The 27,997-nt window shown below is 49.3% G+C and overlaps 1 protein-coding gene across 1 annotated transcript; it reads left to right on the forward strand.

Moving 5' to 3' along the window:
- Nucleotides 1-4,566: 4,566 nt before the first annotated feature.
- On the forward strand, nucleotides 4,567-19,178 carry FGF16 (fibroblast growth factor 16). Its single transcript, XM_027840212.1, has 3 exons — nucleotides 4,567-4,843; nucleotides 12,842-12,945; nucleotides 18,836-19,178. Exons 1-3 carry the CDS (start codon nucleotides 4,567-4,569, stop codon nucleotides 19,079-19,081), a joined length of 627 nt encoding a protein of 208 aa, XP_027696013.1. The 3' UTR covers nucleotides 19,082-19,178.
- Nucleotides 19,179-27,997: the final 8,819 nt, after the last annotated feature.

Below are 27,997 nucleotides of genomic sequence, written 5' to 3' on the forward strand. Positions count from 1 at the left end.
AGGCACCGAGCTAAGCGCTGGGAGGATCCAGAGAATGGCAAAAGACAGGCGCTCACAGCCCAACGAGCGAGACGACGTAGAAACAGCTCTGCATGAATACAGTGGAAATAATCGAGTCTCATTCGCCTGAAATGAATCCACTCAGAGCAGCCCTCCTCCCTAAGCGGGAGTGTGCTCCTTAGGGGGTTGGGGAGGAACCAGAGCATTTGGAAACTCCAGCAGATTCCCACTCTGCCTGGGGAGTACAGGATATTCCTGGGGTGGGGGAGGGCCAGGAAATGCTTCCCAGAGCCTAGATCAAATGGGATCTCAGCTTAGCCTGGGAGGTTGGAGGGCTCCAGGGAGAGGAGATAAAGAAGATAAAGACGTTCCCTAAATTGGTTTTCGGAAAAAGGAGGGGGAGGGTGGTCTGGGCAATGTTGAATATTTATCATTCTTGTCAATACCTTTCGCCTATTAGTAATCTGAATCCCTTAACCTTACTCATCAGCCTCCAAGGCCTCAGGGGGGCATCAAGGTGATTTGGGATGAATGGGCTGGCTATGGCCTCTGGGTCTCTCCAACGAGAACCAGCCAATCTGAGTTCCGAGAGAGGCTCATCCGAAGGGCCTATGGGAAACTGAATTTGTTTTCAGACAAAACAACTCAAAAAGACTGTCTACTAAGGGATGGGGGTGGAGGGGAAGAGTGGGATAGGGAGGGAGGAGGTGGAGGTTTGCCTTCTCCCAAGGTGGAGGAAGCACCATTCAAGTCTCTGGAGCCTGGATACACTGAGGTAAACATTTTCATCCCTATAGGCTCTTTGCTGCTCAGTGGCTAAAGCCTGGGCGACTGGAAGCCTTGGGTTCCAAACTAGCCTCTGATACATACAGACTGTGACACAGACTTCACTTATCCCAGCCTGTTTTCCAATCGTTAAAATGAGGATTATGAACCCTCAGAGGGTTCTTCTGAGGAAAGCATTTTATATTATTCAGTCCTCACTTATCTTTTTAAAAAGATTTTTGATATCTTGTTTTCATATCACCTACATTTTCCCCTGTATCCCTCCCTTCTCCCAAGGGTGTCAGCTCTCAAACTCTCATTTACTTGGGTTCCTTTTTCACCTCTGTGAGCTCCAGCCCCACATCACCGGCGGCCAGATGTACCATAGGCAGTATGGCATTGGAGCTATAATGCTAGTCTTAGGAGTCAGGGAGATATGGGTTCAGATCCCTTTTTAAAATTTCTAGAGCTATAGGTTCATCTGGGGGTCGAGGCCCTGGGGTGTAATTCTGGACAAGGGACTTAACCTCTCTCCTCAGATCAGCTCAAATCCCACCTTGGGGGGAGACCTTTCTCATTTTCACCCTACCCTACCCCCACTCCATCCCCACACCCTTCCCTTGGAGATTACCTCCCATTCCTGTGTGCCCAGTCATTTGAATGTTGTCTCCTCCATTAAAATGTCCCAATGTTTAGCACATAGCCAGGAACTTACAGTTTGTCGACTGTGATGTTGATAATTGCAAAAATGCTTTTCCAAACACTTGTCCCAACATTAATTGGGAGAGAAAACATGAGGAGGACTTGAGTAGCTTCTAGTTAATTTCTGCTGCTCACTTCTTCAGTGAACCGCTCCTCCCCATCCCCACTCTTTGTCCCTCTAATGAACTTTCTCCCATACTGCTTTGTTCCGCCCTCGCTCAGTAAAGCATAAACTCCTTGAGGGAAACTTGGATTTGCATCTCGTAATACCCTATGCCTGGTGCCCGGTGAGCGCTTAATAAAGTCGTGTTGATTGCCCTCTGTTAAGTTTATAAATCTGGCAGGGCTGGGCCAGCTCTTTGAATTTCTCCCACGCCTCGTTTAGTCTAGGGCCTAGTTGGCCGCCCTGCGCCAGACTCTGCATTTCCATACTCCCGCCATTTTCACTGCCCCCCCCCCCCGTGGGAGGAATTCTTTACTTTCTCATCTCCACCTCCAGCCTTCCTTCAAGTCTCAGCTAAGGCCCCACTTCGTGCAAGAAGCCTTTCCTGGTCCCCCCCTTAATCTTAGTGCCATCCCTCGGAGATTCCTCGAATTTGTCCTGGCTCGATCGTCTCCGCATTAGAAGGTCTTTCGCCTATTTTGGTAGGGAGCGGTATCCCAGCCCTTAGCACAGCGCGTAGCACATAGTGGACGCTTATTAAATGTTTATTGATTTGACTTGAGGTCAAGGTAAACGAGGTACGGAGTAAAGAACACAGACTTTGGACCTTGGTTTAAACCTGAACTAGTCATCTTTCTGGACCTCAGTCTCCCTCAGCTGGACCTCAGAAACTTACCCCCGCCCGGGTCAAATGAGGCAGGTGGGACTTTGCTGCCTCTGACGTCCATTCCACGTCTAACCCTAAGAAGGAAAGATGCAGGTGGTGTGCGCGACGTCGAACATCTCTGTACTAGGCGCCCAGCCTCCAGCGCCCCGCGCAGCTTAGGAAAGCTCCCTTCCTTCCTAGCTCTCCCTTCCCTGGGCCGAGACGGGGATCCGGGGCCAAAGCGGCCCTACCACGCCAGCAGAAGCTGCGAGCAACAGCGCCGTCTAGGCGGCGAGCGCTGCGCCGGCGAGCGGGCGTGGGGCGCTCGGAGCCCCGAGGGAGCTGGCGCTGGAGCGAGCCGAGGCGGCGCGGCGTGCCCGACCACCTCCGACCCCCAGGGCCCGGGTGCTGCGGCCGGGCCCTGGAGCTGTGGCCGAGCCAAGGAGCTCCGGCCCGGCCCAGGCTCAGAAGCCCTCCACCCGACCGAGTTACTCCGCGGCCCACCCCCCCCCCCAGCGGCCCCCACCGGCCCCCACCTCGCCCCAGGCGCCCGGGCCGGGTCCTCCTCCTCCTCCTCCTCCTCCTCCTCCTTCTTCTCTCCGGCCCTCGCCAGCGGCGGCTGCAGCTGCTGCAGATAGAGTGTCAGGGAGCCGAGCACAGGAGAGAGCTAGGAAACACCTGTTTCCCTCATGAAAAAGGTAGAAGAAAAGCCCACAACAGGCTTCAAGCCTCCTTGCGTATATTCTGCTCTCAAGAGGCCTGTAAGAAACGCAGCCTTAAAACCAGGCGAGATCGTTTTTCAAAAAGATCACTTTCTTCCCTGCCTCCCCCCATATTCAGCGAAACGCCCCCCTGCAAGTCTTCCCTCCTCTGAGAGATTCTCTCCCACCCTTCTGCCCTCCTCCCAGTGACCATGGGGGCTCAGGGGCATCCCCCAATCTCTATGCATTTGTCTCCTCCTTCCCCCTCACTGCCCACCTGTGGGTACAGTGGGAAAGAGTCACAGGGCCTGGGGTTCAAAGCCTGGCTCTTGCCACTAACTACCTGTAGTGATCAACAAGTGTTTATTAAGCGCCTACTAAGTGCCCCACAGCGTAATTAGCGCTGGGACACAAAGGCAAAAGTGAAACAGGCCCTGCTCCCAGGAGCAGGAGCACACAGTCTCCGAAGTGGCTGGGCCCCTCTGGGTCTCACTTCTGTCCTCTGCCAGATGAACAGCGAGGTCTAAATACAAGTATAGAGTTGGGGGGATGGGGAGAGGTATTTCAGCCCTGGCCCAACTTCTCTCTCTGGGTCTCAGAGGGTCCAAAGGCGACTGGGGTCAGGGCGCCTGGTAAATCTGAGCGCAGACGGGGAGGAGGAGTTGGGGATGCGCCCGGGGCACCAGGTAGAGGGGCACCCTGGCACACAATCAGGCACGCCATCAGACAATCAGTCGCACCATCAGACAATCAGACGCACGCCCCGGTGCCTGGGGACGCCACCGGCCTCCCGCGCACGGGGCTCCGTTATTTCATCAGTACTTTCAGAAGAACTCGCCAAAAGCTGTTATGGCTCGCTGCAATGTGTAGCTTTTTCCTGCCGTTTTTTTTTTTTTCATAATAAAAGAGGGAGTGAAGCTCACTCACTCTCCACCCCCCTCTCCCAAAAAGAGCCAAATGGATCCGAGAAGGGGGGAAAAAAAACCCAAACCACGCACACCAATCTCGGAGGGGATGCCAGTGAGGTGTGGCTTGTATTTAAATACCCAATATGTCAATGTAAGGGGAGTGAGTGCGGATGTATATAAAGTGGCGTTCGCCTGTGATAGCCGGACACACCGAGGGATGAAAGGCAGCCCGAGATCAAGGCCCAGGGGCCCCGCCACTTTTGTTCCCAGCGCCGTGCAGCAGCCGTCCCAGCAGCGCGCTCTCCGCCGCCGCCGCCGCCGCCGCTGAGCGAGCCGAGCAGGTCCCCCGGCCGGCCACGACTTGGGCCACCCGCCCGCCAGCCCGCGGCCCAGAGACAGACAGAGAGCGAGAGAGAGAGAGAAGCCGGAGCCGGGGAAGCAGGGAGCTCAGCCCGAGCCCTGCAGCCCTGCCTGCTCCCCTCGCCCCTGTTCGCCCTCCGCTCCTCCAGCCAGGGAGCCAGCCAGCCAGCCAGCCAGCCAGCCCGCGGCGCACACACCCGAGCGCGCACACACTCACACTCACCCTCACCCACCCACACACACGCACACACACACACACACACATAAACACACACACACACACGCACGCTCTCTCACACACCCCCTACGGTGGCCGGGGCCATGGCCGAGCTCGGGGGGGCCCTGGGCGCCTCTCTGGACTGGGACGTGCACGGCTTCTCGTCTTCCCTGGGGAGCATGCCCTTAGCCGACTCCCCGGGCTTCCTGACCGAGCGGCTGGGCCAGATCGAGGGCAAGCTGCAGCGCGGCTCGCCCACCGACTTCGCCCACCTCAAGGGGATCCTGCGGCGCAGACAGCTCTACTGCCGGACCGGCTTCCACCTAGAGATCTTTCCCAACGGGACTGTGCACGGCACCCGGCAAGACCACAGCCGCTTCGGTGAGAGGGGAACGGGGCCGGGGCGGGGGGGGGGGGGGGCGGGGCCCCCCGGGGGGGGGGGGGGGGGGGGGGGGGGCGGGGACGGGGCGGGACAGGCCACTGGCACACCCGCCGTCTGCCTGCCCTCTGGCTGCCCTCGAGGCTGGGGGAGCAGAGCGTGAGTGTGCCTGGGGGACAGTCTGCGTTTGTGCGTGGGGAGCTCTGGGCAATGCTCGGAGCCAGGGCGCCTAGACTAGGAGGGTTAGTTAGCTGCTGGCTGGAGGGGGGCGGGGTGGCCCACAGAGCGGCCGCAAACCGTGGGGTTGCCCGCCTGACCTGCAGCCCTCCTGGGGACTTGTCTGAAGCAGGTGTAACCCCTGCTCCCTTCGCGGACTCCTCCTCCGTCGGGGCGGGACTGCATTGGCTTGTCCGGGCGCTCTACAGTGCTGTGCCCCTTCGGGAAAGCCGCGGGCTAGAGCTCCCTGACAATGCCTGGCACTGAGGAGGTGCTTAATCAATGCTTGGCAATTAATTGATCGATCGCTCTATCTAGGCCAGCTTCCCAGACCGGCGGATGCGAAGGGGGGGGAGGGGGAGGGATGATAGGGAGGGGGTGTCGGTATTGGCTCTATGCCTCAGCCTTGGGAAAACCCGCACTTTGTAGGGTGGGGTAGGAATAACCCGCAAGTCACTGGCGTGGTGGGAACTTCCCCAGCTGGCTACACTGCCCAAAGACGGGGACTGTGCCTGAGCTTTAGGGTAGCGGAGTCTAGTTTCAAACTCGGGTCTGGTGCCTCCAAATCCAGGCCATTTCCCACTGTACCTGGCTTCTACCCCTCCTGGCCTGGGCCTTCGGTGCTGGCAAGGACTCCTCCCCCTCCGACTCCAGACACAGGTATCTCTCCTCTGCCCAGCACATGGGATGGCCCCATGGCTGCCCAGCTCATGGCAGCTTGTTCAAAGGGCACAGCCGCCTGTCTCACATACAGAACTAATTACACATTAATATAAACCATGTCCCAGGATGGAGATCATTAGGTCTCTAAACAAATGTGCTCACTCCCTAGCAATGTGGCCATTTTTATTTTCAATTTCCTATTCTCCCCAGTGCTAAGTCATTCCGCAGGTGCAGTGACAACCAGCCCAATCCTCAGGCCCAGTAAACCCTCTTTCCCTTCCTAGAGACTCTGTATCCCCCTAAGCAGAGAGGAGGTGACCCTTCCTACCTCCAAGCCAATGCAAATTCAAGACTCATCTTCCTAAGCCTTCCTTCCCACTACGCCCCCACCCTCACCCCCAAGTTATCTTTCCTGCCAGACTAGAAAAGCAAAAGGCAGGCACCGTGAAGGAGTGTAGGGGTATAGTAAGAGGGGTCTGAGGGCAGGGCCCAGCCTGGAAAATGGCTTTGGGGACAGGGCTGGCCTGCTCAGAGCAGGCAGGAACCCTAATGAGGCCTATGTCATCTTGGAAAAATGCATTCTGAGCTGAAGTAGAGTAAGTTTGGGGGTGGGGGGGAGTTCAGTTGAGGGCTGCAGGTGTCTGTATAAACTTTCTGCAGGTCCCTAAGGGGGAATGGGAGGGGGTGGGGCCCACTGCAGGTTGTTAGCTTGGCTTAGCTCTCCCCACTTCTCCAGGGAGGGAACCCTTCCACCTTTGCCCCCAGAACTGGATTTTTTTCCACAGAGAAGGAATGGCCTAAGGATTCTGGGGTGGCTGGCTGCTAGTGTGTAAGGGAGAGTCTCACAGACATAGAACCCTGAGGGCCAGGGTGGTGGCAATCCTGGTACCTAAAGCTAGGAATCCCCAAGGTCAAAGTAAAGACAGAATAAACGACCCTGTCTGTGGCCACTGGTCTTTAATTTCTGTTTAGGGCCCCAAAGACCCAACTCTCTTCCTTTTCATCTGGGAATTTAAAGGGAAAAGAAATTAGGATTTGGAATCAAAGGACCTGAGTTGAAGTCCCAGTTCCATTTAACTATCCTTGCGATCCGGAGCAAGCCCTTGAACTGCTTTTGGCCTCAGTTTTCCCATCCATAAAATTCTGGGAGGGGTGGCCTAGAGGATCTCAAAGATCCATTTTGGCTCCAAATTCTGCCAAACCACCAGTAGCATATCTTTCCCTCCCCCTCTCCACCAGCTTACCTCTTACCTCTTTTTACAAAAAAAAACCTCTGCCCCAGAAACTCTCAGCATCGCCACTTCCCCGGCCTTTCCCTCATCAGATTGGTGAATTTCCCATAAAGGAAATTGGAGCATTGCTCAAAGTTGTCTTGCATCCACCTCCCCTGCCGACTTTGAACCTAACACAGATCCAAACCTTGGTCTAGCTTGTAGTAAAGGATGAGGGGGAGCTTGGGCTTTGGAGCCCTTCCCCCCACCCCACCCTCCTTTTGGACTTAATCAGGCCGAGTATTCAATAAATCGAAACTTGAACATTCCATAAGTGTTTTAGCAGTCAACATTCCAGCAGAGTAAAGGAGACCAGACTGAAGATATAAAATATTATAGATTTCTGCTTTGGGGGAAGGGCTGTAGTCTCCAAAGGCCCCGTAAAGTAAATAGCTATTTGTTGTAATTGGAGAGCAGGGCCCCCGAGGATTACCCTGGAATCCGAGTGTTCAGAGAGAGCCCGGCTGAGCCCAAGCACAGCCCTGACTCCAAGTAATAACGTGTTGGCACGGGGGACTGTTTCTCCATCTGCATTCGGTAGCCAGGAGGATTGAAATCTCCGTCTGGCTGGCCAGCCGGCCGGTTCTACTCGGACCCCAGCCTTCCCAATGGGTACTTGGAGACCGGGAGGCAGACAGCACCAGGGGCCTGGCAGCTGGTGGGATGAAGGGGGGGATTACAGTCTGGTCTCTGCCATTGGGGCAGGGTGCCAGGAGCCGATGCCGAGCCCGGAGATTTTGGGGTTTGCCCATCAGGCAGTGCCAACCATTCTGGCACTGGGAAAGGTCAGAGAATTGGGGGGGGTGGCAAAGCATGTCCCAGCTCCTCCACCTTTCCCTCTGGTCTATAGTGCTTGAAGCACACAGTTGTTTTCTCTGCAGCAAGCCCTGAGCTAGGTGGTGGAAGCATCCTAATTCCCATTTCAATTCAGTCCAATCTAACAAGCACTTTTGAAGCACCTACCACGCACCAGGCAATGTACTAGGCAACAAAAATGAAACGGTCCCTGCCCTGAGAAGCCTACTTTCTACTGGAGAGAAACAACATTCACCCAGATAAGTAACTGTAAAATTGAGTCATTTGAGGGTATGGGGCGGGGGAGCACTAATGACAGGGAATTACAAAAGAACTTGAGCTGAGCCTTAAAGGGAGCCTAAAGGGTTTCAGGAGGCCAAGCTGGGGAAGGAGAGCATGCTAGGCATACAGAACAGCCTGGGTACTAACATGGAGGCCTGAGATGTAATGTCATGGGTGGGGAACAATAGCAGGAAGGCCAGTTTGGCTGGAACCTAGGACGTGTGAAGGGGATATCATGTGGAAAGCCTGTAAAGATGAGTTGGAGCCAGAGGAAGAAACTGAGTCCCAGAGAAAAAGGGCTGTCTTCCCCTTCCCACCCCTACTCTGAAGCACGGAGTCTGGACTTGAACCCAGGCCTTCTGTTTAGGAACAGTTAGTTCTCCTTGAGGCTTCTTAGACATTTCTGGGATGGTGGGTCTGTTTACTATGGGTGGGTAGAGAGCCTGGATTATTAGTGAAGCTCTAGGATTGTTCTCTTGCTCAGTGGGTATGGCCACGGTTAGCCCTAGCCATAGATAGATGGCTGGATTTGAGGTTGTACCAAGAGGTTTACTCATCCTCCAAAAATCTCTCCTCCAAGCCAGCCATCTACATTTAAGGGTCATTTCCCCTTTGGAAACTTCTTTAGATAAGGTGTTATTTCAAGAAAACCCCCAAGTTTAGCATGGATTATTTGTTGACCATCTTGGTGAATCCCAAAGGAATAGGATACAGGTTTAAGTTTTGATTATGGAGGTAGATGAATGAGAAGGATCATAGCATTTAGATCTCGAAAGACTAGAGATCACTGGTCCAGATCCTCAGTTTAAATAAAAGAAAGCCCAGATAAGAGAAGAGACTTGCCCAAGGTCACATTTGGAGGAAGTAGCAGAATCTGGACTTGAATTCAGTCCCTCCAACTCTTCTAGTCTTTTTGAAAGTTTAATTGATGCCTTTTGTTTGTACAGCATAGTCATTTCTCTACTAACTCCCCCTCCCCCTGCCAAACTGACCCCCTCCCTTATATAAAAAAATAAGTCACTTAAGCAAAATAGTTGCTACAGCAATTGAATCTGACAGTGTGTACAGATAGCATATCCAGAGCTCTTTCCACTTCAGTCTGCAAATGCCCTGAGCCTGGAGGGTTGCAGGTCTGGCTGCTGACAGGGAGTGCTGGAGATAAACTTTGCCCACTTAGCAACTTTGCCCTCCAACACCTACTTCCAGCTGAAGCTCCAAGAGGGGGGAAAGGGCTTGTTCGCCCTGCATTCCTGCTGGTCAAGTGCCAGGAATGTCTGTCCCATCATCACGTGCCTCTCAGCAGGCCCCCCTTGGGTGGACTCCAGCTAAGAAGAAAACTGGCAAACAGACATGGCGCCCAAAGACAGCCAGGCAGTGGGACTTCAGGAATAGGGAGAACAGGGACATGAAGGAAGACTTGTCTGACAGGTCCGAACCTCTGGGATTCAAGTTATATTGAGCGGCAGTGGGGCCTTGAGGGGAAAGTACTGAATGAGAGTTGAACCATCTGCTGTTTGGTGTGTGACCTTGGGCAAGTCACTTAACTTCTGGTCCTAAGTTTCCTCCATGCAATAAAGAGGTTAGATTCCTAAACAACACAAAGGCATTCTTAAGCCTAGTTTTAAAGCTGCAAAGGATCTCAAACTTAGACATCAATGTCTAGTGAAAGGCAACCCTTTATCTTACCGAGGAGGAAACTGAGACCCAGAGAGGGCAAGTGACTTGCCCACTATCACCCGTAATTAAGTGGCCTAGATAGGATTTGACTTCTGCTCTTCCTCTTGTTAGAGATTACAGTGGGTTATGGGGGAAAGTAATGCCCTTTCCTCTCTTGCCCTTAGAATGGTGGAAGGTTCCAGAAACCCACAGATACTCATTCCATAGTGTCCTTCCAGATAGCAGAGGAATGGACTAGATGACCTCTGAAAGTTCCTGGTGATATCTTCAAGGATTTCATAAGGAGTCAGCAAAGTTCCCAGGAAATAAAAGCCTTAGCAATATGGACCACCACATAGTGCTTTGTGCAAGCACAAGAGACGCTGTGGGTCAGGGTGGAGGAAATTGACCTAGCCATCCGAAAATGTGAAACAGAGAGACGCACGACTGGTAGATGGAAGTGGGTCCTGGAAAAGCCCATTCTGCCTACCCAGCCTGGAGCCAGAGGCCTTTGATAGGAACAGCATCAGCCCACAGCCCCATTCTGAAGTTTCATGTTAGGCCTGACTTCTTTCCCCCACCCCTTCCTCGCTTGTTTCCCTCTATTCCCATGCTCCCAGGGCCTTCCTGATCTCCCCACCTTTGCTTGGCTAGCTCTGAGTAAAAGAAAATTATCTCGGGTCTTACCTCCCTTACCCATGTCAGCAGAAGCAAGGATACTCATTCTGGAGTCCCCAGAAAGAGAACGCTCAAAAATTAGGAGCAAGTCTGACACCTCCGAGTGCCCTTTTAGCTCTGAATCGTGAGATGGTCTTCCCCAGGACCTGACGGGTTTTTTCCCCAGATGTTTTTGGAAGGCCACTTGTCAATTTTCCAGGACAGAAATGGCAATGATGAACTTGACCACTTACAGGCTGTGTGTGACCTTGGGCAAATCACTCTGGGTCCCAGCTTCTTTATCTGTAAAATGAGATTTTATGTTCCTAGGTCCTCTCCGGCCCTAATAATGGTTAATCGCTAACGTTTGGGTAGCGACTGAAGGTTTGCAAAGTGCTCAACACATAGGTCGTCTCATGGAATCTCCCAACAGCCCAGTGAGCTAAGTGCTACTGTTCCCCCATTTTACGGATGGGGGGCTAACACAGCTCATTAGTGACTGAGGCTGCATTTGAACTCAGGGCTGCCTCCAAGTCCAGGATTCCATTCACTCTGCCACCTAGCAGTCTGACGGTCTTAGTCTAGGCTCCTTGCTAGCCCTGACATTTTGAATCCCACTCAGTGTCCCAGGTGGCTTTCAGAAGGTAGCTTCAGGGCCAGGAGGGAGAGAAACGAAACAGGAGCTGCCCTAAAGGAAGGTGAGCCAGTGGTCTGTGCTCAGCCAGGAAGGAAGCTGCTGACCCCTTTCTTCTGTGAATTAGCTGAGCTTCTTAAGCACAATGATGGCTTTGGAGGCAAAGCCTTTTCTCTTCCTCACAGTGCCCCTGGGCAAGGAACTGAAGATCTCATCAGTGTGGATCCCCTCAGGGCGCAGGCCCAAACCCAACCCATCCATTTCTGACCACCTTGTGCCACTAGTACACGGCCTCCTTAAAAGGGAGTCAACCCAACCTGCTAGGAGCCTTGGGCCCATTCTCTGGACATTTTAGGAATTCCAGTGGAGTGTGGGCTTGGTCATCTGTCTTGCTCACTATGTGATTGGACCATCTTTTTTTTTTGTTTTTTTGTTTCTTTGTTTTAGGCAATTGGGGTCAAGTGACTTGCCCAGGGTCACACAGCTAGTAAGTGTCAAGTGTTTGGTCTGAGGCCGGATTTGAACTCAGGTCCTCCTGACTTCAGGGCCGGTGCTCTATCCACTGTGCCACCTAGCTACCCCTGGACAATCTTTTCTTTCATGGTTGGATATCTCTCCAACAGAAATCCTTTCTTCTACTTCTCCTCCAATGTGTCTCTATTGCCCTTTGGGCAAAACTTAACCTGAATTCTTCAGGTATTTCTTGGCTCACAGCCACCCAGAATCAATGAACAAAGATTGGTATGAAGGAGATGACTCTTTGTTTTAGGAGAAGCTTGGGGTTCTTAAAAGCCCTGCAGTCCAGCCCCACACTCCTACTCCCGTTTAACATAAGCCCCAGGCCACTGTCCATAATGGTCCAAGATATATGTGCCAGTAGGCAAGCTGAGTTCTCCATTCAAGCATGTATCAGAATCTACACAACAGTCTTCATCCACTTGATTTTTGATGTGTGAATAGTAAGGCTGAGTGACCATGAGGCTCATTGATGAGGCTTGGCAGTGTTTCTGGGGCTTGAGGCAATCAGTAGTATCATCCACAAGCCTGAGCACCTGGAGGACCTACCCCCAACCCTTTTCCATTTGGACTGTGCCAGACATCCTCCATAATAATGCCAAGCACCTTTGGGGAAGACGCTGTTTTGGGCCTCATTTAATGCCGGTAGAAGCAAAGGGACATCAAACAAAGTTATTTGGTTGCAGCATCTTGCAAGAAACTTTGCCTGACTTTGCCATGTGCATAGGAGACACCCTGTTGGGGGAGAGCCTTTTAAGGTGGCTTTTGACTCTGCCTTAATGGAATACTTCTTGAAAGTCCCTAATAGGCACAGTGGAACATGGGATTCTCAACAGTCAGTTGTGATTGTAAAGATCTGGTTTGCTGTGAAATGCTTTTGGTGTAAACTCGCTGCCTCTATCCTTCTCATTCATAAAAGAATGCCTTCAGCGTGGTTTTAGCTTATTCTTGGAGATTTCATAGAGTTGGAAAAGGAAGCATATGGGTTGCAAATTACTGATCACTGTTCCCATTTTATAGATGGAGCAATTGAAGCCTGGAGGAGCCTCAGGCCCTGGCACAAGGCATGCAGAGTGGCCTTGCCAGGACTAGACCCTAAGGTTCTTGAACCACGCCCTCTCACCCCTCAGCCCAGGGCTGGCTTTGTCCTTCCCTGGGCATGCCCATTTCCTAAACAAAAACAGTTTGGTCACGTCACCTACCAAAGTGTTTTGATAATGGAAGGGAAGAAAGACCAGGGAGGAGGGCCAGGGTCCTTGTTTCTTGTTGGCATCATTAATGGCAACTGTGTTTTCCCCTTTTCACTGTAGGAATCTTGGAATTTATCAGCCTGGCTGTGGGATTGATCAGCATCCGAGGAGTGGACTCAGGCCTGTACCTAGGGATGAATGAGCGTGGCGAGCTATATGGCTCGGTAAGTTGAAGATCTGCCATGCCTTCTGGGGCTGGGCTAGCTGGAAGTAGTAGAAATCCTAGGGCTGGCAAAGGAGAAGAATGATTCTCCTGAAGAAAAGGCAACACGATACCTTCTGAATGGTTTGTTTGGGGCTCAGATTTTGACTTTCTATTAGTGACACAAGAAAACCTTTTCAGGACACATCTTCTTCTTCTTCTTCTTCTTCTTCTTCTTCTTTTTTGCAGTGAATAACTCCTTAAATCATCACCAGAAATGCTTTTCTAAGAATTAGTTTGGTAGCTGGATCTGAGTTGCTCTCCCGCCCCAGCCCATCTTCTCAAATAGGCCTAGACCTCAGCAAAATCAATTAAGAGGCCCCTGCCAGTGCCCCACCTGCTTGCCCACACAGTGCTCGGTACCTCAGTCATTTTCCAACCTTCTCTTCCCACCCAACCTCAAATTGATTGAATCCTGGGATGTCAGAGCTGAAAGGGATCTCATTTGGTGGCAGAAAAATCTTAGGCCTAGAGAGAGGCCTAACTGACACATCCAAGGTCACATAGGTTGTAAGCAGTGGAGCTGGGATCCGTACCTAAGCAATAAGAGCTGACTTGCCTCACTTCCCCATCACAGCCCTGAGTGGCTCCCTGGTGAGTTACCCTTCTCCTTATCTGCCAAACAAATCCGTCCTAGTGGGTGCTGATGGGTTAGTACTCATGTTGCCAGCCCTCTCAGTGCTTCATTTTTAACCTTAACAGGAGCCCAGAGGATAGAGGATGATTTAATCCAAAGGATTAACTCTGAAGAGTAAAGTGTTGGGCACTGGGACAGGCTGGTCAGAGAGAGATTTGGGGGCAAAGGAAAGTCAGCATAAAGAGGACGGCACAAGGAATCAGGAGACTTGGGTTCGAATCTTGGGTGTAATTTACCAGCTATGTAACCCTTTGGAAGTCACTTATTTTTCTAAATCTCATTTGCCTCCTTTTTGAAAGGAATGGAAGCAGCTGGATCATGCCATCTCTTGAGGCCCCTTCCAACTCAAAGATCTATAATCTAACTTGAGGAACGGGTCAGCTGGCACCATCCAGGCTGCTACCTACTCTTCCTACATATAAAACTTCCTTTAGTTCTGGAGATTTCAGCTCTTACCAACTCATCCTTTGCCCACAGCAGAGCCTATAGAATAGCAAGGGTGGCAATTTCTCTTCCTAGAGGTGAACAGCCCTACAGCAGGTGAGATGGCAGATGAGGCATATGTGTCTGCACCTCCATCCTCTGCCCAGCAATAGCTGGGGAGGCTCCCAGGGCTGCTGTCCCCTGGGCACCTCTGCTTGCCCAGAACAAACAGCTATCTGCTACACAGAGACTATGTGAGATGTAGTGGGAAGAGGGTGGACCTTGGAGTCAGGAGGACCTAGGTTTAAATCTTAGCTGTGTGACCTTGGGCGAGTCTTCTTTGTGCCTCAGTTTCCATCTGTGTAAAATTATGGGGTTGGATTTGATCTCTAAATCTGATTCTGTAACCTTGCAGGGGTTTGGGCTGGGAGAACAATTCAGGGATTGGTAGGGACTGGATTGGAGGAGAGGGAGTGACGGCTTAGGCTCATCCTTTCTTTAAGGCCTCATGAAACACTCAGAACAGGGAAGTGCTGGATGGTTCCAAGAGCAGAACTTTTCCTCTTGCCTTCCTAACACTTTTTCCTCTTATCTCTCACAACTAAAATGACATGGTGTGGGGGAAAGGGGAGAGTGGTGTGCATGGCGGAGCACCCTGCTGGGGTATCCCAGAGGCAAGAGAGTCACAGTTTTAGAGGCAGAAGGGATCTTAGGGGTCTTCTAATCCAACTCCTCCATTTTATAAAAAGGGACTCTGAGGCCCAGAGAAGGGGCAGTGAGTGATTTGCCCAAGGACATGGGGCTAGTAATTGGCAGAACTGGGATTTGCATCCAGGCCCAATGGGTCCACCACTGTGAACTGCAGAAAAAAGGAAAGCTATGAAAGACATCAAGGACAAAACACTGGGAACTCGGGGCCAACACGGCCAGCAGGCCCCTAGGGAGGTTGGCACCACCCATGCAGGCACAAGGGCAGCTGCTAGCAGAACTGTAACTCAGCCAAGCTTGGCAGAATACCCACAACCCTTTACTTGATGCCTCGGGCTAAGGGCACAGGCAGGGATGGTAGCAGGTTGGATCTGTGTTTGGCTTGGCCTGGTATCAAGCTGAATCGAAGCATTGCCAAGAGGTTGAAGAGGATGCAGAAGACATATGTTCATTTTATATCCTGGTAAACCACCCTTGATAGATGTCAGTGCAATGTAGCACTGGCCTAGGCACAGGTGGTATGCCCACAATCTCGATTTCTTTTCTAATACCACTTGCTGACCAGGAGATCAGGGGACTACTGGAGATTGAGTTTACCTAGATTTTGGCAAAGCATTTGACAAAAGTCTCTCATGCTTTGCTTTTGAACAAGATGGAGAGATTTGGACTCTGATAATACAGTTAGATGGATTTGGGACTGGTTGAATGACCCTACCCAAACAGTAGTCCATTACAGTCCTGGACTCCTGAGAAGGAGGTCTGAGTACAATGTCCCAGGGATCTGGGCTTGACCCTGTACTTTTAAACCATTTTTGCCAATGACTCGAATGAAGGTGTAAATGGCTTGCTCAACTAATCATTTGCTCCGGTCCCCTCATTTTTATACATCAGGTCCCTGAGAGTTAAGATGACTCACCAGGATTTGAGGCCAACTTTCTTGACTTTTGAGTGGCAGCCTGATGTAGTGGTATCAATTTTTTTTTTATTTTTATCTTTTAATTTTTATTTTTTGGCTAGGCAATGGGGTTAAGTGACTTGCCCAGGGTCACACGGCTAGTAAACGTTATGTGTCTGAGGTCAGATTTGAACTCGGGTCCTCCTGAATCCAGGGCTGATGCTCTATCCACCATGCCGCCTAGCTGCCTCGTAGAGGTACCAATTTCAAATAGACATGGGGGCCACTGAACTGGACCTAAGGATCCCTACAGACTGCATAGTGACTTAGAAAACCACACACGTTTATAGATTTGCTTTTTCAATCAATATATCAACACATTAAAATCAGATAGGAACTCCACATTCTTCTGGTTTGGGCTACACCCTGGAGAGTCAGGCTGGGTGTTTGACACCTGGTGTAGTGAATGGTGAGAGCTGACCTCAGAAATGGGGAGTCCTGAGCCCAAGGTCTTCCTCTAGGACACACAAAAGCACATCACTTAATGTGTCAATTTTCAGTGTTTCTTTTTTTTCTTTTTTGCTAGGCATTGGGGTTAAGTGACTTGCCCAGGGTCACACAGTTAGTGAGTGTCAAGTATCTGAGGCTGGATTTGAACTCAGGTCCTCCTGACTCCAGTGCCTATGCTCTATCCACTGTGCCACCTAGCTGCCCCCAATGTGTCAATTCTCTAGGGAGAGAAAGTGCCAATCTCCATTGGTGGAGGAAGCGTCTTCATCTGGGAGTTTTGCAATATCCAGGAAATCACACATCCCAGCCCCTTTTCCTAATCTTTCTAGATTCCAAAACACACTTCCCTAATTTGGGCCTAAAGCTGATGGTTACAGGGCTGGTTTTCAAGAAGAAGGGGAGGTGGGTGATGATCATCTACTTAGTCTGGCCTCTTCATTTTGCAGAGGAGGGAAACTGAGGCCCAGGGAAGGTAAGGAAGTGACAAGCTGTCAAAGGCAGGTCAGCCAAATTCAAGGTCAGTACATACAGTGTGCTGCTACCAGTCCTAGCAGGTCACAAAGCACCAGAGAGAGGCAAGGACTAGCCAGGCATGAGCTTTTATGTCAGCCAAAAAAGAAGGGCCCTCTCCTTGTTAACCCAGGTGCTTTCAGGGGCTTCCCTTCATCTATAATTTCCATTCCAGGCTGGGGAAAATCCATTGTCTAGAGACCTTAGCTAAATCACGGCTTCCTTTTGGTACTGTTTCCTCATTTAACAAGACGGGGCTGGACTAGATAGGTAATCCTTGGGGATCCCTCCAATTCTAACACTCTGATCCTGTGACCAGCTCAAGCCCCACCATGCCAGATGCCTCTAAGGCTAGGGAGCCAGCAGCTCCCTCCCAGACTGCCTACCTCCCCTCTCCCCAACCCCCCCTACTTGGAGGAGGACATTTTTTCTTGACGTTTGAGAGATAGGCCTGTCCCCAGCACTTGGTATCACTGTCCCCTTCTGGAATGGCAGTCACATCAAGGGTGAAAGGATAGGCCCGTTTCGGGAGACCCAGGGGCCTGCAGCCCCCAGCCGTCAAAGCTGAGGTGCTTCCAGAGGGCCCTTCATTGGCAGAGATCATAGCTTGCCTTCTGGGAGCCATATATAGGTTTGAGGCCATATCACCTGTCAGCTCTTGTGGTAGGCTGGAATCTCACTGTTCTTATGTAACTTGGGTTCCCTCTGAGCAGGGAGAACCCAGAGGGTGGCTTACATCCTCAGCCACAAAGGGCTCAGGGTGAAGCAGTCACATCATCGGGTTTAGAGCTGGAAAAAGGGACTTTAGAAAAGAGAATGGCTGAGCCAAGAGAGACCAAGAAACCATAGTGTCCAGCCTCATTTCATACACAAGGAAGGGGAAGCCCAGAGAAAAGAATGACTCATCCAAGGTCCCTCCCTCTGTTTCAAGGAGCCTGTGATGAAGGCCATTCCACCATTTCCCTTCCCTTGGCCATGCTAGTGTTAAATCCCCATCAGTATTATGGGAAGTACCTCCTCACATTAACCAGAGTGCCTCATGCTGCAGCTCTTTGGGTGACAAAGAACACTGGCTAGTTCCTCTCAGCTGTTTAATACTTTGGATAGCCCTGGCTTTACAAGGCCAAGAGCCATTCCACCCCTTTGCCCCACTCGGTGCATTTTGGCCAATAGCTCTAGGCTCCTGCTCTTGGCTCAGAGATTTTGTTAGAGCTGGAAGGGATCTTGCAGGTCTTTGAGTCCATCAGCCAAAGGCACACTGGGAGCAGGTAACAAAATCGGCATTTGAACCCGGGTCCTCTGCCCCTTCTGTCCCTTCTGTCCCATCTTCTGGTTTCTCTGGAGCAGAAGCAGATTCCTACGTACAATCCACGTGTTCAATGATTGATGTCTGTGGGATATCATTTCCAGGAAACCTCACCCAGACACAAATTGGCTTAAAGCCCTTACCGTGCCCCTGTGCCCATTATGTAGAGGAAACGGAGCTGCCTTTCAACCGAGGCTCAGGTCGGGTCATGTACAACTGCGTGACCTCAGCCATGTCAACCTCCCTTGGGCCTAGGTTTCCTCAACTATAAAATGGAAATAACAACCCCTGGCTTACCCCCTCCAAGCTATCGGGAGGAAAATAGAAATCATTGGAGACTTGGGAGTGATTTTCATCCTCAAATTTATTCTAAGCTGTTTTGTCACTGACACCTCAGTATGAAGACTATTAAGCTCCTTTACTGAGGGTGGGTTTTTAGAAGGGGAGGAGGCTTGAAGGGGAGGGCACTTGAGGGTGGGGAAGAAATCAGAAAAGAATTTGATGAGCTAAGGGCAAACTTAAGTTTATAGGAATTTAAGGGCAGTCCCTACTTTTTCCCACCTCCAGGCTTTTGCTCAAGCTGTTCTCCCCCGAAAGTCCTTGTGAATGGGGATTGTTTCATTCTTTCTACTTTATCTCCATAGCCTAGCACATAGCAGGGGCTTAATATTTGTTTATCGACAACTTGTCGACCAAATGACCGTGATATCATGTGCAAATTTTCAACATCCATCCCTTTGTCTCTTGTAGTTCTGCTGAGAAGAGGAGAGTATGTTTCCTCAATTCTCTGGAATTCTGTGTATAATCTATATTTCTAAAGAAATGTAATGCGGTCTGCCTTTTTTTTTTTCTTCCTCTCACAGAAGAAACTCACCAGAGAATGTGTTTTCCGGGAGCAGTTTGAAGAAAATTGGTACAATACATATGCGTCCACCTTGTACAAGCATTCAGACTCGGAGAGACAATATTATGTGGCCCTGAACAAAGACGGCTCACCCCGAGAGGGCTTCAGGACTAAACGGCACCAGAAGTTCACCCACTTTTTACCCAGGCCTGTTGACTCCTCCAAGCTGCCCTCCATGTCCAGAGACCTCTTCCGCTATAGATGATGTGATCACCTGGCCTCTGTTTCCCCTCCCCTGCCCCCCCAGTGGTGGGGCCACAGTTATGTCCTTGAGCTCTATACTCATAGCCTTTCAAGCCGTCCTTTTTAACAACTTCGATAACAGAGAAGCACTTAAGTTGAACTCAATCCAGCCGAGCTCTTGTTGTTGAAAGTGTATTTACAGGTTGCGTGATTTGCGGGAGGGGTGGGGGGGGCAACTAGGGAGGGGGATGGGGGGTGGGAACACGACCTGCATATCACCCCAGAGGTGGTGAAAGAGCAGGTGGGGGGAGGGGAGGGAAGGGGAGGGAGGGGAGGGAAGGGAAAGGGAGGGCTGATGGAGGGGAGTTGGGGGGTATGTTTCCCACCACACAAACTACACAGACACCTTGACACCAAGCACATGAAAGAAGACCCCAGAGATTGCCGCCATCCAAAAAATCCCTGGGGAGTCAACAACCCCATATGTAGGAAGAAGGAGGAGGGGAGTAGGAAGGAAAAAAAATATTATTAAGATATGAGCACGAACACTGTGCGTGAGGGCAAAAACTATTTATGAAATATGCTATTTATTTTGTATGTTTATTTATTTCAAAAGAATTTTATTTTTAAGAGAGATGTTATGACTGGATTTTAGTCAGAAAGAATAAGGTCCTACTGAAACAGGAAACAAATGAGTTTTTGACGGTTTACTGGCAATAAAATCGGCTTTATGATGGTGACCTCATTGATTGGCTCACTCTCTCGGAGGAGGTCAGCTTCCCTTTCCCCTCCAACACCTTAACAGTGGTGTTGACTGGCCTGCTTAGAGGCAGGTGACCCCGTTATTCAGTATTTATTGAGTGCTGACTGAATACTCAGTGATGGCACCGGGTGACAATCACTATCCTAGCTAGCTTTCGATTCGGTGGGGAGGTGGGCAGGGCACCTTGAAGACTCCTGCTGAAGTCTCCCCACTGCCATGGTCACGTAGCTAATACGTGGCAGGTCTCCAGGAAACAAAACCAGTCATTTTCATTTCCTTTTTTGCCATTTTACTACAAATTGGCTATGTGGACCCTTTAGGGGTCATTCAGATCCTAGATCTAGGGCCAAAATGGGAACATGGAAGCCATCTGTCTAACACCCTCATTTTACAGATCAGGAAACTGAGGCCCAGGGAGGTGAAGGGACTCACCCTAGGTCACACAGGGACTCTTAGAGTCACTTCTTCCACTTGCCTCCTAGTTTATCAGACATTTAAACACCCGTGATGTGCCCCCACCCCAAATCCGATGGGTTCCCCTAGCTCTGGAGAAGCTTACAATTGATTAGGAGAAATAGGACGTGTACACATATAAAAAACATTACCAGGACAAGAGAAACAGACAATACTATGGAATCAGGCACAGGAAGGAAAAAAATGAGAAGCGTCAGGAAGAGAGAACAGAACAAAGGCTTGGAGGCAGGACGATGTGGAAAGTGGAGAGAATCAAAGGAGAACAAGTGGTTTGGCAGTGTGGGGGCCCCGAAAGATCAGAGGCAGATTGGAGAAGGCCTTGAATTCTAGGTCAACTTCGGTCTTTCTTTAGAAGGCAGTGGAGAGGCAGGCAATAACGTTATTTGAGTCAGGGGAGCAACACAGTCAGGTTCTTTTGGCTGTTTGCTGTATGGATAGAGCAGGGAGTGACTAGCTATTTGAGAAGATGGTATTTGAGAACAGGTTTGGGGCTTCTGGACCACAACTTGAAATGTGGAATATTTAGTTCTCAAGAATGAAATTCTGAACACACAAACAGAAAGAATTCTGTTGAAGAAAATGGGGAGTAGTCTAAAGAGACTGGATATGGATGCATAGGCAGCTCTCTGACCAACTTAATTTTCAAAAGGCCTGTATAGAAGACAGGAGGAAAACAAGGGCAAGTACCAGACCCAGAACAAAACCGTGGCACTCTCCACTAAGAAGGCCAGGGGTACTAGAAGTCAGAGTGAGCTGAGGTTGGCAAGGAAAGCCAAGAACAAATTGGGGAGGGGAGAGCTATATTGGGGAAGAAAGATCCAAGTGATATAATGATGGTAATGATAATTAATGGAAAAAAGGTAAGAGTTAACCAGCTCTTCTGTTTCTTCTGTTCAGAAAAAAGTGGGAGCATGTTTATCAAAAGTATATACCCAGGGCCTCACAAGTGGATTAGTAAAGTGGAATATGAGTTCGGTAGAAATATTCAAATCTATCAAAATAGTGGACAGGGAATGTTAGCACTAACATTCCTAAATGTTCAGAGACTGCATAGATTTGGATTGTAATTCACTGGAATTTAAATGTTATAAACCCTGAGAATTCTGGTACCTGTCTGAGCAAACCCTGTAGCTGACACATCTTAAACTGATCTCTAGTCAACTTTTTGGGTTTTTTACTGATTTTTTTTTTAAAGTTTTATTAGCGCCTTATCTTGTTACATCCAAATCGTTTTTGGATACAACCCCCTCTATCACCATTCAATGAGCCTTCCCTTGTAGCAAAGGAAAACTGTTAAGCAAAAACAGTGTGTAGTGTTCCACACCCATAGTCCCCCACTTCTCCAATTAAAAGAAGGAAGTATATTTCCTCATCTCCTGGGCCAAGGTTGATTATTACAATTATACAGTGTTCAATTTTTGTTGTTGTTCTTTCCATTTACATTTTTGTGGTCATGTCTATTATTTTCCTGGTTCTGCTTAATTATTCTGCATCAGTTCATAGAAGTCTACTCATGTTTCTCTGAATTCCTCATACTCGTCATTTCTTATGGTGCAATAATACTCTCGTGATGTTTATAGATCACAGTTTATTCAGCCATTCCTTGGTTGATGGGCATCTACTTTGTTTCCAACTTTTTGCTTCCACAAAAGTGCAATTATGAATATTTTGGTATATATAGGACCTTCCTTCGTGTCTGACCTTCTTTTCTTTGCCAGAGAGAGTAATCTTAGACTTAAGAGGACGAAACAAGAATGGTTAATGGGAAATTGACACCCAGTGTAGGTGGAGAAATAGTAAGAAGGCACCCAGCTGCCTTGAATGATCATGAGTAACTAGGCCCAGGTGAACTACATCTTCTGACCCTGAAAGAATTGTGGAATGTATTCTTGATGTGTTCTTGAGCATAGACTTAGATTTGAAAGGTCCCTTAGAAACCACCTGCAGTCTACCCGTCTCCTTTTGCAGATGAGGAAATGGAAGCCCAGAAAGATGAAGTAATTTGCCCAAGATCACACAGATGAGAAGTGGCAGGGTCAGCATTTGAACCTGGGTCCTCTGTCATCAAGTCCAGTTCTTTTCTCACTATACCATACTGCCTTACACAATGGCTGAGCCATCATGAGATGGCTGGAAAGGGACAGGTGCCACAGGACTGGAGAAAGGCAAGAGTCCTGATTTTTTTTCAAAAGGAAATTTTGATAGCATCTTGGAAGATGGTCACCAGTGAAGTACCCCAGGGATCCATGCATGGCCCCATGATGGTGAACACTTTTGTCAACGTCTTGAATAAAAGCATAGTTGAAGTGCTTATGAAATCTGCAAGTGACACAAAGCAAAGAGGGTGGCTGACATTGAATGACAATCTGTCAGAAGAGATCTTAGGCTGACTAATGGAATGTAACTTAATAAGCATAAATATGAAATCTTATTCTCAGGATTGAAAAAGATCCACTTCACAAGTACAAAACGAGGGAGGTGTTGCTAAGGAAGAGTTGATACAAGTTAGAAGAATTCTCCTACACTGATTGCCAGCTCAACACAAGGCAACAATGGGCAGAGAGGCCAGAATGGCTTCCCAAGATCTATGCAGCTGACAGCCACTGTGTTCTCATGGGATAGAGAAAAGTGCCGTATCACCCTTGCCTTAGAGGTCATGGAGCCCAACCCCCTCTTTTGCCAGCAGAGGAAACAGATCTCCAGAAAGAAAAGGACTTAACCTTAACAGAGTGAGCGGACGAGCATCCATTCAGATCTAGAACCTCACAGTCCAAATCTACTTCTCTTGCCACTAGGTTGCTAGAAGTCAAATCCCTGACAAAAATCTTCTGGCTTTATTTTAAAGAATAGGCTCAGAACAAGCAAATTCCCAGGAACCAAGGTATGGTTTCAAGTTTAGCAGCAAGGAAGTGTGTATGTGTTGATTTTTTGGAGGGGCAGGTGAAGGGGGAGCTTGCATCATTATTAGTTTTATTATTGATGTTTTTCAATCATTTCAGTTGTGTCTGACCCTTTGTGACCCCATTTGGTGTTTTGGCAAAGATACTGGGGTGGCTTGCCATTTCCTTCTCCAGCTCATTTTACAGATGAGGAAATTGAGTCAAACAGGGTGAAGTAACTTGCTCAGGGTCACCCAGCTAGGAAGTGTCTGAGGCCAGATTTGAACTCAGGTCTTCCTGACTCCAGGACCAGTGCTCTATCACCTGCAGCACCACCCAGCTGGCCCAGCCTTAATAGGGTCCTACTAGGGTGGTCCCTCATCAGGGCAAGTGTCTTTTGAGAAGGAATTTCATCAAGGGCTGTACAGACTCAAGAAACTCTAGTTTATTCTCTCTCCTTTGGGTTACTGTTCAGTTTCCTAATCCAAAGTCACAAAGTCATTTTGCTCTCAGCTTCAGTGATGACCCAAGGTCAGGCTGACCGCTTCTTGAGCCACCAGGAGCCCAGCTCAGCTCTTCCTCTTTAGACTCTGGAGGTTTGGGAAGAAATGAGGGGTAGGCCAGTTCTGGCCTGGGCTTCCTTCACTCCCTCAGCAAAAGTTGATGCCTTTCTTGGGTTATGGTAGAAGAGACACCTAGTCCCCTTTCTTGGAAAGAGAGGGTCAGGGAAGAGACACACCCATGGAGAGACATAAAATAACCCAGCCCTTCAGTGTGGGATCTCATTGAATAGGTAGCTGCTGAAGCTTTAATATTCGGATGCCTTTTTGTTTGTTTGTTCATTTGTTTGTTTTAGCAAAGACAGACACAATCAATGGGGTCATCACCTCTTGGTCCTTGGCCCACTGGATGAGTTTGAAGGCCTGGTTCATAATCAAAGGTTCCTCACTCAGTATAAGGTCCAGTGGTTGGACCCTATTACTAGGATTCTTTTCAATGCCATCATAGAAATACCTCAAAACCAATTCCCAATGAGAACACTAAAGGATCTGGGGGAGGGGGGCAACTCCCTGTGTGGAAAGTCACCAGCCTTACTCTCTCTTCCTGAGTCATCAGAGTCCAGTGGCAGGACAAAAGTTAAGACAACTAGCGGTGGCCCAGGATGTAGTGGATGACCTTGGCATCTTTGATGTCTGACCAAGGGCTAAGAGTGCCACGGCACCTGCTTTGGCTGCTTCCTAGGCCTGGGGAAGTCTACATATGCTTGGGGGTAGACATCCTCCTAACTCACCAACCCGTTTAACACCTGTGAGTAAATGGGGTGTTCAGGGAGGACTAGCCCCTCTGGTGTGAGGGCTCACTGCTCATCCACCTTTGGTGTCCATCTGTCCCCCAGCTCTCACTTGTGGCTCCAAGAAGCTGTAGCATGCACAGCAGGGTAAAACCAGGGTAAAACCTAGGCCAGACAGGGCCAAACCATTAGCCCTCAGTCCCCTCCTCTTTGCCCTTGGGCAAATAAAACCTTTTCTTTTCTTTTTTTTTTTTTTTTTTTTGCTGAGGTGATGGGGTTAAGTGACTTGCCCAAGGTCACACAGCTAGTAAGTATTGTGTCTGAGGCCGGATTTGAACTCAGGTCCTCCTGACTCCAAGGCCAGAGCTCTATCCACTGTGTCCCCTAGGGGTCTGAAAAGTGTCTGGAAAGAAAGGTCGCTGATGACAGTAGGAGAGGATCTAATTAGGGTTTCTTCACCTGCCTGTGGGGTGAAGGCTGGCCTAGTGTGGCCCGGGCTAGGTAATCAGAAGCCCACCTACCAAGGGGTGGAGGGGCTGGGATAGGAGACAGCAGAATAAGGTCGGGGATATGAGATCTTCTACAAAACTGAAGATTGAAGCCTAAGGAAGTCAGTTTCCTTTGCAAGGAAGTTTTGTTATGCACTCACGCTTGAGTGACTTGCAAATGCGGATCAGATCCTGAAACTTATTTTCTTCCCGGAGTTCCAAGGGCAGGAAGGAACACAGCTTTGGGAGTGCCTCTGGGCAAAAGATAAAGGAGGCTACACCTAGTGGAAGTGTTCATTAGAGCCAATTACAACCTGGTTCATCCGCTTTGTTATTAAACAACCTCCCAGAGCTCTCAATAGGGGAAGCAACGGAGGAAGACCAAAGACACAGCTTGGTGGCATGTAGAGGAAAAGTGGCTAAGAATGGCTTCCACTTCTTCCCAAGCTTTTCCCTCACCAGGGCCCAAGGCCAGAGTCCCTGAATCCCACTTTTACAGAGGAGCTCTGTGGGAGGGAAAGTTGTCCAAGGTCACACAACTTGAACCCATGTCTCTGGTCCTCCAAGAATGGTGTTCTGTCCTCCATCAGGCCACACTACCTGGTTCCAAGTTGGGGATTTCTTCCATCCTCAAAGTGTCAAACTGGCGATAATTAGATTACTTTTGGGGTTAGCCTCGTGCTTGGCTCATAGCACAATCATGAAGTTTAGGCCTTTAGGGACATTGGGTTGTCATTTTATAGGCTCAGGAAAGCCTCAGTGGTTCTTGGTGGGAGGGGTATGGGGGAAGCATGAGAATACAGATTTCTTGCCTCCTGGTTTAGCTGATTCGAACCACCTCCTGTTAATGCCTTCTCCCCTTACAAGTTACTTGCTGCATACGTATCTTGCATTTGCTTTTCTGTATACATGCAGATTAAAAGTTCCTTGAGGTCAGGAACTTCCTGTTTGCCTTAGTATCTCCAAAACCTAGCACAGGGCCTGGCATCTGACAGATGGCTTGTTAAATGGAATTGAATTGGTCTCATCACCGTAGCTATAATGGGGATGGGGGATACAATTATGTCAGCTTTTCTCCTTACTGTGCTATGCATAGGGTAATACAGAAATAACCACACAGCACTTTGGAAATACCACAGGCTGAGTGTTATTACTGCATCTGAAAAGGGAAGCTTTGAAACATAGCATTACCTGCAGAGATAACAGTATGGTGAGTGGAAGGGTCTCTAGGAAAAGAACCAGGAATGGGGTGCCCATGTTGAAGGGTCGGCCTGGCAAGAGAAAAGGAATTAAGTACCGCTGAGTTGCATTGGGGTCATTTCACTTTCTACAAATGTCAGTAACTGGAAGGGTATAATTAGGAGCAACCAAAAAATGGAGAAAGGAAAAATACTCAGGAAGTGATTCTTAGAATAATCATACAAGATGGGGCAAGAATGGGAAGGGGGGCAGTGGTGGGGAGGGTGTGTGAGGTTTCAATTAGGATGAATAAAAGCCTCAGCCCTGAACAAAACTCCCATCTGCTCCTTTCTGTCTTTAGGTTTCATATTCTCCAGGCCTATAAACAAAAATCAAATCGAATATTTGAGATTCACAGAATCCAAGAAGTAGAAAGGACCTTAGAGTTCTTCTTCAAGGGCTCTAAACTTGGGCTCTGGGAGACTTTTTAAAAAAATTTAATCCCATGGATTTCCTTTGCAATCCTATAGATTTGATTTCATTTATTTAAAATGTTATTTTGAGAAGGGGTCCATGGCATAAAAAAAGGTTATGAACGCTGGTTTTTGTTGAATTCCTTCACTTTACAGAGGAGGAAACTGAGGCTCACGGAGGGGGACTTACCCATGGTCAAACAAACAATTAGTGGCAGAAGGAGCCTACAAACTGGGGTCTTCTCTCAGTCCATTAGCATAGCCTGTTACTATCCTCTTCATACAGGTTCGACAAGTCTTCCTTTTCCATCCTTAAAACTGTATGTGGGGCCTGCAGATCAAATACCTAGACAAGTACTCATTAGCAGTCTTCCTGTCTCCAACCCTTTCCCATCCTGTATTCTCTAAGCCATCCAAATTACCTGCTGCTTTGACCACATCACTCCCTGCCAAAAATCCCTCCTCACCCTCCATATCAAATTACTCATTTTACCTTTTAAGTTTTTCCATCAATCCATTCCACTCTAGTCTCTCTCTTCCTATTCTTCCACCTGCCCTCCTTTTCTGTCAGCCCCTTTGTCCCCAGCTCACAATCCTACTCCATAGCCCTGGAACAAAGCTCCTCTTACCTAGCTGGCTGCTAAGCCATCTTTCTCCATGTTCCTCCAATCCTAACACAGGCTGACTAGCTGTGGGTGGGGTAGAGCGTGGCTCCCTGTACACCATAGGCCGAGACTGGGTTTCAAAACACACGCAAGACAAGGACGCTCCCATTCAAATCCAATCGCGACGGCTTCCGCCTCCCCACCCTCCCTACAGACACTCCAAGGCAGATGTGCAATCTCCCTCCAATGGCTGTGGTTGCCAGGCAGTAAGACAGTTGGACTCCTCCTCAAATGGTACCTGGGTGATTTACCATGGGGAGTTAATTCATATTCACCCTGCCCCAAAGCAAAAGGTGGTCTCCAGGACTTTTCAAGTCCTAAATAAATCCTGTTTTCCCACCCCACTACCCATAATGATGTACACACACACACACACACACATACACACATACATGTAACAATGATTTATTTGCCTATGATTTGCTAGGCACCGTGCCAAGCATGGGATGTGTGTGTGCTAAACTCTGGAGGTGTATAGCTGAGCAGTAGTGGGGAGGTAGTGGATTGACAGCCTACCTTGGAGCAGGGAAGACCTCTGTCCAAGGGCACCCTCTGCGACAGACCACATGTGTAAACCTGGGCAAATCACTTGATCTCTCAATTTCTTAGGCAACTCAGTAAGACTTGCAAATTCCTTCTTGGTCTTCATCCTTTGAAAAGTGGATTTAAGAGGCAGCTGGTGGCCAGGGAACTGGATTCAGAGCACTGGACTCTGAAGCAGGGAGA

This window comes from Vombatus ursinus, unplaced genomic scaffold (genome assembly GCF_900497805.2).
Source record: "Vombatus ursinus unplaced genomic scaffold, bare-nosed wombat genome assembly UNPS02004691.1, whole genome shotgun sequence".
Taxonomy (NCBI): Eukaryota; Metazoa; Chordata; class Mammalia; order Diprotodontia; family Vombatidae; genus Vombatus; species Vombatus ursinus.

What these genes read in the sequence shown, in the direction of transcription:
- FGF16 (XM_027840212.1), top strand. Translation starts at nt 4,567, where the DNA reads ATGGCCGAGCTCGGGGGGGCCCTGGGCGCCTCTCTGGACTGGGACGTG. An exon ending in GCAAGACCACAGCCGCTTCG is followed by an intron (nt 4,844 to 12,841) that starts GTGAGAGGGGAA and finishes TTTTCACTGTAG; the next exon opens with GAATCTTGGAATTTATCAGC. An exon ending in GTGGCGAGCTATATGGCTCG is followed by an intron (nt 12,946 to 18,835) that starts GTAAGTTGAAGA and finishes TTCCTCTCACAG; the next exon opens with AAGAAACTCACCAGAGAATG.